Source organism: Brassica oleracea, chromosome C4, assembly GCF_000695525.1.
Source record: "Brassica oleracea var. oleracea cultivar TO1000 chromosome C4, BOL, whole genome shotgun sequence".
In the NCBI taxonomy this organism is placed as follows: Eukaryota; Viridiplantae; Streptophyta; class Magnoliopsida; order Brassicales; family Brassicaceae; genus Brassica; species Brassica oleracea.
In genome coordinates, this window is record NC_027751.1 from 31,283,843 (window position 1) to 31,296,473 (window position 12,631).

The 12,631-nt window shown below is 36.8% G+C and overlaps 2 protein-coding genes across 2 annotated transcripts; both read left to right on the plus strand.

The window, feature by feature from the left end:
• Nucleotides 1-4,221: 4,221 nt before the first annotated feature.
• LOC106340675 lies at nt 4,222-6,783 on the plus strand. The gene is made up of 4 exons (XM_013779518.1): nt 4,222-4,264; nt 5,020-5,127; nt 5,437-5,757; nt 6,419-6,783. The coding sequence occupies exons 1-4, from the start codon at nt 4,237-4,239 to the stop codon at nt 6,565-6,567; spliced, it is 606 nt and encodes a 201-aa protein (XP_013634972.1). The 5' UTR covers nt 4,222-4,236; the 3' UTR covers nt 6,568-6,783.
• A 3,937-nt stretch (nt 6,784-10,720) lies between these two features.
• On the plus strand, nt 10,721-11,469 carry LOC106338656. The gene is made up of 2 exons (XM_013777584.1): nt 10,721-11,022; nt 11,253-11,469. Exons 1-2 carry the CDS (start codon nt 10,721-10,723, stop codon nt 11,467-11,469), a joined length of 519 nt encoding a protein of 172 aa, XP_013633038.1.
• The last annotated feature ends 1,162 nt before the right edge of the window (nt 11,470-12,631 follow it).

The following is a 12,631-nucleotide window of genomic DNA, read 5'->3' on the forward strand; positions in this document are numbered from 1 at the left end:
ATGTTGAGTGATGCATGTTCTAGGACTAGTATTTTTGTGTGCAAGTTGGTTAATAATGTTAGGAGTCATGTGGACATGCATGACCATCCTCACTGAATGACTGTGTGTTATTTACCCCTCTTTCCCTTTTTCCCCTTTCAGGTGAGGAGTGAAGGTTCACAGCAAGTCTTGTCGGGTACTGGTTTTAAAAATGAGTTTTACTTATGTTTTATTTCAGATATAACTACGTTGGTTTGACTTTGCGAATTATGCGGTTTATGATTTCATGTTAAGATGTTTCTTTAAGAATAAAGATGGATTTTTATGAAATATATTTATTAAGTTGGTTAGTTTTGAAAGACGGGTGTTACAAAGATGGTCTCACTCATCAGCTCCGTTGTTGTCCAACTTTAACGAGGTTGTCGTTATTGTCATCATCAAGGTCTCTCATATTCATCGTCCTTTTCTATTGGGTATTTTTTAAAAAATTGTTTTGGAAGATTTTCAGTTAGACTAATTGTGTTGTTTTTGATTAACTAACTTGAATGAGTTTTGTGCTTTTTGTTTCAATTTAGAGTGATTATGTTATTATGAAAGCTATTACGAACAGTCTCTCTTTGTAACCCGTGACTTCTGTTTGTTTGTTATCAATTGCGTATGTTTGTTTGTAGATCAATATTCTCTGTATGTAGCCAATGAACACTATCTAGTGAACTCTGTAGTCTGTACGACTGTACCCAATGAATTTGCTTATAGAGTTTAATTGTAGCCAATTACCTCGGTTTGTTTATAGACCAATGTTATTTGTTTGATTAATGTTCTCTGTTTTGTAGACAATGAACTATATTTGGTGACCTTTTAACTAATAAATATTTTCATATTGTTGTTAGAGGTGGATTTGCATCTTCTCTCAAGGTCCATTAGACAACAAAATTAGGCTCATCTTACCATGAAACCCTGCATCTTTCTTCTATAAATAAGGAACTATCTCCTTATGAGAAAAGATCTTTTTCTCTCCATTTAACACTTAGAACACTTCTTACAAAGAGTTTATGGATTCTTAGATTTACTTTACACTTGTATTCATACTTGTAATACAATCTTAAATCAATAAACTCTTTTGATGTTCATTTTTCATTTGATTTCAATGTTGATTTTTCTTAAACCTCAAGAATCTAAGGAATCTATTTCTTAAATTCTTCATTGTATGAATCTGACAAACACACCATTTCGGTTCAAACAGTTGGCGCTAGAAAGAGGGGGTCCAAAGAGAATATCATCAAAGCAAATCAAACTTGGGAGAAATTCCTAGATATGTACTCGTCGGTTTCCATTCATTCGATCTTGGCCTAAAATAACCTAGGCTGTTTGGGCTCAAAGAAAAAGAGTAAAAGAAGCCCAAATGAGATCCAACAAGTTATAGAATCACTCGGTCCTCATGATTCCCTCAGGCGGAACCCCGACGACGGTGCCGCACACAAACGGTGGCAATCTGCTCCAAGTCATCAACCTAAGCGGCGGAGGCATTATCGGCGTCTTTTGGTTCGGTAAGAAGAGAACCGAGTTAAGATTTGGTTCATACAGGACCCAAAAGTCTCGACTTTTTTCTTTGGATTTATTTCTCTCGGTGGAGTGAAACGGGAGGAGTCGAGCGGAACTGTGGCAGAAAGAACCGAGCGAGACATGAGACGATGACGTCGATACCTAGGCCGAGACTCTCTATGGATTGCTCGAGTAAAGCTAAATAGCTGACGTCTGAAGAAGAAGACGATGTCAGAGCGATCTCGAGAGATGAAACTGGTTTGATTCTCGAGAGATGAAAGCTGGCCGAGATCAAGTCTTCAGCTTTGACGACCAAGCCACACACGAACAGATCTGCTCCAAATCGTGAAAGCCGATGGTGAAGAACCTAAACGGCGGAGGAGTATCTCGCCATCTTGTCGCACGACGAGGAGCCTTCGGGGATTCTCATCAGCTTACGGTCTCATCCTTCTGCTCATGAAGATACTGCAGCGCTGCTTCAGTCTGGGTCCGCCGGTGAAGCTCTCAGGACTGCTCGAGCTTCTTCCAGTCCATGAAATACGATTTTTCGAGATTCCTATGGACTGGGTTTGTCAAAGTCAAGCCATAGCCTTGGAAGGTCATCGGGATCTCGTGGCCACAGGAGAAGATGATGACAGAGATCAACGACGTCGGAGCCGCTACTTTCTGGTACGAAACATTGAGAAGGACGATCATAACCGTTATGATACGCTTGCGACCAAGGTCAAGTCTCTGCTCGATCCGTTAGCTCCTTGCAAGTTCTCCCATCCGGTTTGGATCAAGACTTCGATGCTCTCATCTCCTATGCGTCTTCTTCTCGTCAAAGCTCGAGGCTTGAACTCGCAAAAACCACCTCATCACAAGCTTGCTGTCTCGGCACGAGCTCCTCTCAACTCTCTCTCGCCCTATCTCTTCTTTGGAAGATGTTGCTAGCTCGGTGACGATCTGGGAAGTGAAGTGAGGTCGTCTCTGTTGATGTTGGTGGAGATGTCTGTGAGTAGCTGACCACTTTCTCCACAAGGAAAACAGCTTCACTCTGTTCTTCAGACAGAACCCATTAACAAGAGACCATATTGCCGAATAATTCAACACTTGAGCTCACTACCGAGTTCTACATGTTTTGGGAGTTAAGTGAAGCACAGTTCACACCAAGATAAGCTCGGGGACAGCAAGGCTTTGTTACTTGCGAGCATGCCACAACCGGCGCAATCTTCACAAGAACAAAAACGAGATGGAAATGGTGAGACGTTGCCGACAAGGAAGCTCGTGCCCAGTAATGGAAGAGGCTTTGATGGAGGAAGACGTGTTCTGGATTTAGTCTTTTGTGGAGGATTCCGGTGAAGCCATCTCTGCATCATAAGAACACAAGACAAAAGAAGTTGTTACAACAAGAACGAGGTCTTGAAATGATGTCCACGACAATTCCTTCACCAAAGATACAAACCAGCTTCAACTCGTCACGTACAACCACCTCTTCACGCTAAAGATAAGCTCTCTTATTAAATTACCACATGCTTTAATGACTTTTAAATTACACACATGTGTTAGACATTATAGCTTTGGTTAATTATTAAACAACTCTAAGCTGCTCACTCTTATAACTTTTATGGGATGACTCTTGTAATTGCTTTGCTGTTGGTGGACAATTATTGATCAAATGCATTTGAGAGCACTAAGCAAAAACAAATTCGATAGCTTGCATATTAATTATGCAACAGTTGGTGGTTTCTTTTGGCTTATATTAATCATGATCATGTTTTTTGCTGTGAACTAGAGTTGATTAGATCGCTGAGCCAAAGAGAATCAACAAGTGACTGCTACTATCATGTCCTCATGCTTCGAATGGTGAGTGAGCTTGTCGGAAGCAGTGCAAGCGGCACAAGCCCGCATGTCTCTCAACGTCATCATGGCCTGACGAACACACAAGCCAACAACTTGCTCGGCACACACGATCTCAGCACGAGACTTCGGGTCGGGAATAGTTCGGTAAACTTGTATCCTAGGCACGAGGTTAAATTGAACTTGCTTGTTACTAGGTACGAATTTTCAGTCGACTCGTTTATCGTTAGACACGAGTTTACAAAAACTCGTCTTTGGCTAGGCATGAGTTTACAGAAACTCTCCTTCTACTAGGCACGAGCTCTCAGTAAACTCGCCTTGTCTCAGCATGAGTTTAGTAAATTCGTCTAAGCACGAGTTTAAAGCAAATTCGCCTTTTATTAGGCACAAGTTCAAAGTAAACTCGCCTAAATCGTGATAGGCATAAATTTGTCTAATTAATTGTCTAATAAACCCTATTCGTAAAATTCATAGAGATCGACTTCATCTCTCTCTATGAACTTGGGAGAGCTTACTGTTGGAGGTAGATTTACATCTTTCAAAAAGCAACAATTCCACCGAAAATGGTGTGTTTGTCGGATTCATAGAATTGCTTTGAATTAATTTTCAAATTGAAAAGTTTAGTACATATTCAGTAAATCTATCATGACCAGTATCTCTGTATAGTCAATGACCTTTGTTTGTTTGTTGATCAACGTTCTTTGTCTGTAGCCAATATCTATGTTTAGTGACCTCTGTTTACATCGTTTCACACCTCTTCTGTGTGGTTTTTGTATGGTTTAATTTCTTCTTTTTGAGACTGTTCATGATACATTTCTTAAATATATACTAATTTTCAAAAAACAATTCAAATCTTGCAGATTGTTCCTAATTCATATGTCTGCGACATATCAACTTCTGACAGGTGATTCTTACGTTTTCTTGTAATGAAGAAGATTATTCAACTAAATCTTTTAGAATAGCCTACGTCGTTGATACGTTCCTTGGATTAAAATGCCAATTTACAAACTAAAAGTATTTGTTTATATAATAGTACCATGTAGCGAATTTTTTGAAGAATCCGAGGAAAAGTCTAGATGACCAAACGAACGTAGCTATCAATAGTAAAAAGTCAAAACAATACAGAATTTTTGGTACAAGAAAAAACAATAGTATATAAGTTTTAAGGAATGAATATTTTTTTTCATATAAGCTATGCGAATACCGACCGAAGCCTGTTCATTCTGTAACACATGAATTTCAGCGCTCAGTCTTTGAAGATTGAAATCAATAAGCACTCAGTTTATGATGTTTTGATCATTTCCCAAAATAATGTAGTAAATACATATAATTATAGATACATCCATGAACTTGTAATGGATCAAACAATTCAAAGTTTTAAAATGAAAAGAAATGACCAATTGTTGGTAAAAAAAAGAAAAGAAATGACCAATCACATAACGTAGTACAAATAAAATTGCAACTACTATGAAAAATATAATTTTACTGTTGACTAAAAACCATCTTGTACTGTATATATATTGAAAATAATAATTAAATAGTAAATATAAATCATTATTTAAAGCATCTTGTATATAATACTCACAAACCCCATAACATCTTCAATATACGCCTTCTATTCCCTTGACAACATCAAACTTTAAACCCCTATAAATGAAGAAAGGAGACAGAGAAGAAGAATCAACAAAAAAACAGAAGCAATGTCTTATTCTTCCCTCAAATTGCCAATCTTTCTCATTCTCTCATCTCTTCTCCATGCCGCTTTAGGTACGTACACATATATCTATTGTATATATATATATATATATATATATAATCGTTAGGAGTCATGATCAAGTTCAATATGCTCTTCTCCATTTGTTTCACTAATATCTGTTCCAAATTTTTTTTTTTTTCAAAAATCATTCTTGGTTAGACAAGTTTTCAGTTTTTACATCATATAAAGAACCATAGATTTCACATTTTGACCAACTACATGACCGGTTTAAGATAAACCATATGAAATATTATCCTTTATGTTAACATTTGATTTTTTTTCTTAATCAGTTTATGTTTTTGGCTTTCTTAAAATTATAGGGGAAGAAATCATTTGCGAGAATCTGCCCACTAGTATGTGCGCGTTCTCGATATCGGCTACCGGGAAAAGATGTTTATTGGAGACAGCTAACGTTGCCGGAGAATACACTTGCCGGAATTCCGCGGTGGAGGTTGAAGGAATTGTAAACCACGTGGAGAGCGATGAGTGTGTAGCCGCTTGTGGTGTTGATCGGAAAACCGTAGGGATCTCCTCGGACGCAATGATGGAGCCAGGCTTCGCCGCTAAGCTTTGCTCTCCTGCTTGTTTCGATTATTGCCCTAACATTCTTGATCTTTATTTCAATCTCGCCGCCGGTGAAGGTAAGATCTTGAGCTTCTTTCTTTTTAGTCTTCATGCATACGTTGACAACTTTTTTTGGTATTCTGATGAAATATTAGAATTTTTAAGAATAAGGGCCATGCTTTAAAAAACTTAATTAATTAATGTATGTCCACATAAATAAATAGGTAGAAACAATTAAAGGTATATATTTCCTAACTAAAAGCATATATATAACATTAGATCCATTACCTTTACGTAATTGAGGTTTCTTTGCAAAACATATGTTGAGAAATTCATATACCAAAAAGTGAAAACAAAATTGTATTTACCAAATCAGGAAAAAAATCAAAGTTATTGCCGTAAATAAAAAGTAGAAAAAAAAAAAATATATATATATATATATATATATATATATATTTATGATGTTTAATGTGGCTCATATGAATGAAGTAAGAAATCCTATGCTTGTGTGTGTTTTGTGTATTTCAATATATTCCTTGTGTCGAGCCCTTTTTTTATTAGACGTACATGCATGAAACTCACTTTCATAATTCTGGTGTTTCTTACCGTCAAGGCAAGGAATTTCGGTTAGGAGCTTGATTTATCATTGTCCTATAGTTACGTACTTACGTTAATACTATATAAAATCAATGATGTAAAGTGTAAACTTGACGTAATGTACCAATTGACTACATGCAGGTGCATTTTTACCTGATCTGTGTGATGCTCAACGGACAAATCCACACCGTTCGATGATGGAAATGTTCAGTTCCGGCGGGGCTCCTGAGCCTGCTCCAGGCCCTGTCTCCGACTCCTCAGCCCCTGCTCTAGCTCCGGCTGCTATGTAAAATCAATGTAATTAATTTCACGTGTGTCATGTTTATGTATAATATTTCGATTGTTGATCCATAATGAATCATATCTCTTTATATGATTTGATGCTAGCTCATCAATTGATTCATATGAGAGAAGAGGATTCAGAGTGAGTTTGATTTGTGGTTCTGTTTCGTAATATTTCCCCATGTAATAACACTTTTTGTAATACCATTGTTTTCTGTTCGTTATATATACCATGTGCAATCGCAACTTGGAATATCTCCGGCAACTTGGAATATCTCCTCATTTTCTGAAGAGTTTTGCATTACAACACACTTTTATTCCATCAAAACACTATATATTTTTTCATTTTGTCCCTATAATTATATATATATATATATATCTTACAATATCATGAATAAATTTTTATATATCATATTTTAATACTTATTGTTATATTTTCTTATTAATATTTCAAAATTAAAATTATTTTAGTTTAATACAATTTCTTTTTATTATATTTGACTACATATTATTATATTTTTCAAAAATATTTATTTTTTGTATCTTTCAAATATGATGTTTTATTGGCTTATAAAATTTTATTAATCATATTCATAGCTAATTATTACTAATATTAAGGACTAAAATGTAAATTATTAATCTTTTAAAAATAAATTTAAAGATGATTGTAGTAATATACTTTCATACCCTTATTTTGAGGGTGTTTCCCGCTCAAAATAAGGAGGTTTGTTGGAAATGGTCTTCAAAACTATGTGCTGCTTAAAATTTTGACTATAATATATATTTGTAGTAAATACGATTGTACAATATATATTTGGCCATGAACATATGTTTTTGGTTAATTTTCTCTTAAATCTTATCGTGTTTTTTTATAAAACGGTAAAAATCTAAAGTTAAGATGTCAACCCGCAACGAGTTTATGTTGTAATTCATGAAAATATGAGAATCATAAAATTTACCTTAACTTCTACCGGAATATTTACCGTCAAAAGAATATACCCAATACGGCGCTTGAAGGAATATATTCAATACGGTGAATCCTGGTTCGAACCCCGCTGACCACACGGAGTCACGGATATGGGCTATTACTTTGGGCTCATTTGAATACCCAGAAGATGGTCTATCCGTAGGCTGTACCTCCACCCGGGGTTAGGTCTGTGTCTTTAATAACCCTTCTAATGTTCAAAAAAATATTTACCGTCAAAAGAAAAAACATAAAAAAAAGGAAGAACCTAACGGCTAACGGTTGAGCAAACACACAAGACAAGATCAGCCAAAGACACAACTCACCAAAGCTCTTTCTATTCGTTTTAATGAGAAAATGCATCACATATGAGTTGATCATTTTTTTTATTGAAGATAGCTTGCAGAGTGCAGCTGTAACACATGTATTCTGCAAAATAAAATAATAAATAATAATCCTAAAATTTTCATTTATTATTTTTCATAAATCGTTTCTAAACACCATAAATTTAATAATAGCCATGAATCCCGAAAATATTGATAAAAGCATAAAAATCGCAAGTTCGGAAAAGAAAGAAATAAAACGCCCAAAAGCACTAATCCTATAGCAATCACTTATGGTCGTCAGTCTCACCTGAAAGGGAGAAGAAATGAGGGGTGAGAAACAGAGAAGTCACTCAATAATGTATGGGATGCTAAACACGCAAACCACTTAACTTGAATAAATAGAACTCCCACTATGGAAGTTTAGCTCAAACATGAACAACCAAGATGCCTAAAGCATCACACACAACACACAATGCACTGATAGTGCATAAATAGATCACACACCCCGCATTCTCCTCATATGGATATATAAATACTCAGCGTCGATAGCCCAGACGTCTCTGAACCCCGTCCGCACAATCACAGTAGCATCGCTAGCCCAAACATCTCTGAGCCCCCGTCCGCGCACATAGTCCCTACTAATAACTATGTATACACACATATATATATATATATATACCATCACTTAGCATCACATAATCCAATTAACGGTTGAATCCTCTGGATCCCTAATTATGGTTTACAATGAACGAACTAATTACCAATCAAGACTCAAACAGACTCAATTCAAACAGACGGATCATGATTTGAAATCTAAACTACAATAGAGAGAATTCTACACTGGTACAAAATTTACGGAATAAACTTTCACCTTAGCAATGTCGAAAAGTATTAGCTATGAACTTCAGCTGCTCAAACAGACTCCAAATCTGAAATCAGAGCGAAAATTTGAGTCTGAACAACCGACGATCTGGTCAAAAAGACAACTCACTGGTCAAAGGTCAACACGACCAACTCTAACCTAAGCCGCTCAACCCTTGACCCAAGCCGCTCAACCCTTGACCAAATTGAAATCGAATTGAACCAACCGATTTTCCTTAACCGGATTCGATTTCAATTGAACCAGATTTTAACAATTTCAAATCGGTTCAATCCTAACCGAAATCAATTCTCAATAACCAATCGGTTTAACCATAACCAAAAATCAAATAAACCAAACTAGAGCGGCTTGACTGGTCGACGGCCTGACTCGCTGAGTTGACTTAGCTGAGCCACCGAGTTACAGGCGAGTCTCCGATGGTGGATCAAACCGGCGGCGGCTTACCGGAAAGTCACCGACGGCGGCAGAGGCGCGGAGGCGCGGCGGCGATACGGCATCAGCTGCCCTACGGCGGATGGACGGTGGCCGGACACGGCTACTCTGGCGGACGGTGGCCGGACACGGCTACTCTGGCGGACGGCGCTCGCAGACGGTGGTTCGTGGACGTCACGCGCGTCGACTCCGGTGGGCTGCAGTGGCACGTGAGATTCATGTGCAGGACTTCTAGCCGTGCGTGAGGGCGCGTGACGGTGGCTATCCGGCTGGTTTTCCTGGTCTGGACTCGTCTCGGCGTCACGAACACGATGGTGGCCTTAGAATCACAAAATTCCGAACGGTTTATGAGTTATGATTGATTTACTAAACGTCTGAAACTAAACTTTAAGATATGGCAGTTTCCGGTTATACCTTCGGCGAGTATCGGCGGTTCGGTGGGCAATCTCTTAGGTGAAGGTGGCAGGACGATCTCAACTCTCATTGACAGCTCGGTTTTTGCAGAGATTCGACGCTTTAGACTTTTCTGAACAAAATAATGAAACTGCTACTGTTTAAATAGAAACTCACCCAAAGTTTTCTGCAATGGGCATGGGTTTTGCTGGGCCAAATTAATCGGGCGAGTAATGGATCATTACAGCAGCATTGCTAAACTAATGTCATAAATGGTTTCATGTGCTACTATACGCATGGGATGGACGGTTGAAACTAGAGAGTGAACCTAAGTTTTGTTCGTTTCAGAATCGTTCAAACTTATAAATTCGGTTCACTATATGATTGATCCAGTGTCAAGTTTTTATTTGATTGTTATATATAGTTGAGTTGATATATAGAAACACATTATAAGTATATGTTTTCATTTTTTTTTGTTCAAGTATATGTTTTCATTTTACAATGGGGGGTGATTGGTAGTTGCTGTAGGTGCTGTCCACAGCTCTATTTATTTCTAAAGCACCAAATTCAGAGCAATCAAGCTTTAAATTTTTTTTTTGAAACCACAGCTCTTGAAATAACCTACAGCTGTACAAGTGCTCTGCAGAGCCAAATATTTAAAGCAATTTTTAGTACTTTCCATAAAATTCTACAGCAATAAAATCTAAAGCCACACCAAAAAGTTTACAGATTTTTTTCTACAGCAAAAATTTTAAAGGTACAGCAATTATCAATCAGACCCAATAATATTTGATGTATATTGTCTATATAAAACTCTACTATATATATGATTCTTTTTTTAATTACCTTTTGTATTTCTTCAAATGGTGGATTACTGTATGCTTTAGGAAATGTTTTTCAGAAATGGAAGGTAAAACAAAGCTGTTAGCTTATCATTGAATATGAGCCGTTGGATCTAATCTTATTATTCTCATACGTCGCATGAAAAAAGAAGTACAAATCAAATAATGTACAGAATCTGCGTAAGAGAGGAAAGATCCTTTAATTTGACAGACGCGTAGAAATCTTATTTCCTTTTATTAACTTATTTATGGGACAAAGTCACACAGATCTTTATTCATTCATGACAATATCGCTTCTTCCTAGTGTTAGAGTGGTACAATATAATGTCACACATCGATTTAGAACAAGGAAGAATAGGAGATCGACAGCTATCGTTCAGAGACAGTGAAGATGTCGTTTCATGCTTCCACTCGAATACGTACGGATATTATGACTATGACACTGACGAGTATTCGAGCAGTGTCTCTTCGGTAAGTAATGAGTCAGAGAAGAGTGTGTGTAGGATTTGCAAATCGGAGGTTGGATACGGTCAGGGTTTGATTGAGTTGGGATGTTCGTGTAAGGGTGATCTGGCGTTTGCTCATCGACAATGTGCTGAGACTTGGTTCAGTCTCAAAGGAAACGAGTATGTTCTTTCTTGCTATATATATCATATCTTTGATTCATGTTTATTTTCCTTTTTCATTACCACAAATTATTAACTATTGAATTAACAAATCTCATTAACTTTGTTTTGCGTGCGATTATTTTTTGATGTATTGATCTTTTTGGTTATGGTGTCTAATATACTAAAAACTGATATATATCAATAAAGGATAAACTTAAAACTTATACATAAAGTAATTTTGCTTGTAGAGTATGTGAGATTTGCCACTCGGATGCGAGGAACGTGACCGGCGCGAATGAAATGGTAGAGGAGGAGGTGGTGGTGGTGGTAGAGGTTGAGGAAGAAGGAGTCGCTGCGGTGGGGGAAGACGGAGAGAGCTGGTGGCAGCGGCGGATGCTGTTGATTTTTGTGATAACTTGTTGGGTGTCACCATTTTCCATCTACTTTCTTGTAATCCAAAATTAAGTTTTTTTTTTTTTTTACTTAGTGACCAAATCGTATATCTACTTTCCAAATGAACGACAATCTAAAATATCTTAACAAAACTATTTTGTTAATTGTAAATTCATTTGTGTTTCAAGTTTGAGTTGCAATTGTAAATATATTTTACTGAACGATTGAAATCCCCATCATCATAATTCATGATAAATATGCATATCTTACACTTACACCCACATGATGTGCATATAGAATGAGAGAGGGAACACGAAACAAAAACTATCATTAATGGTGGGTTTTTTTTTTTGAAACGGATTTCTCAATACAAATATATTCATATTTTAAGGTAATTCATTTATCTAATGAAAATTAATATACAAAAAAGAATTACACTAGTTAAAAACTGATAAATGGTACATGAGTTTTGAGAGTTTATTCTCCAAAAATCGGGTTTCATCTTTCTCCCACTCAGTTTCATATTTTTATATATTTTGTATATCGATTTTGATGAGAAACAATAGTAAGAATCTGTTAAACTGGTATGAAATTTTAACATTATTACCCAAAAACGCTATACAAGTGCAATAGTGTTATTAATCATGAAGTGGATGGTCCATACCTACCTAGACCATACAAGTTCAAGACTAGAGTCCATTGGGGGTTTACATCCAACCACATGGAAGATCCATTCAACCTTGTCTTTATGAGTTTGACCATGTCATTATGTAGAGTATCTTTGTAATCAATTTTCCCTTTGACTCCACTTTGTATGAACCACTATATATAGTGGTGTAAGCAATAAAAAATATACAACACATTCTCACAAATCTTCTCTCAAATCTTAACACGTTATCAGCACGAGACTCTATCCACCTGAGCAATCCCATCCGCCGGCGATCATCTATTTTTCGGCCATCTCTTCCGGCCCTCAGCCTTGTTCCACCGGCCAAGTCTATCCTTCTCACGGTTTTCCGGCCAACTCCTCCACCTCTCTCTCAACCACCTCAATCCGCGGATCACTCTCTCTCTCTCTCACGGTGGTCCATTCAGAATCCTTGTGGTGTAAAAGGTAAACTAATCAAAACCTAAAGATCTAAGAACATCATATATCTGAATCTTGGATCTATATGAATCCTAAAACTTATAAAAATCTATAGATCTAAAATTATCTCAAATATTAATCTTGAAT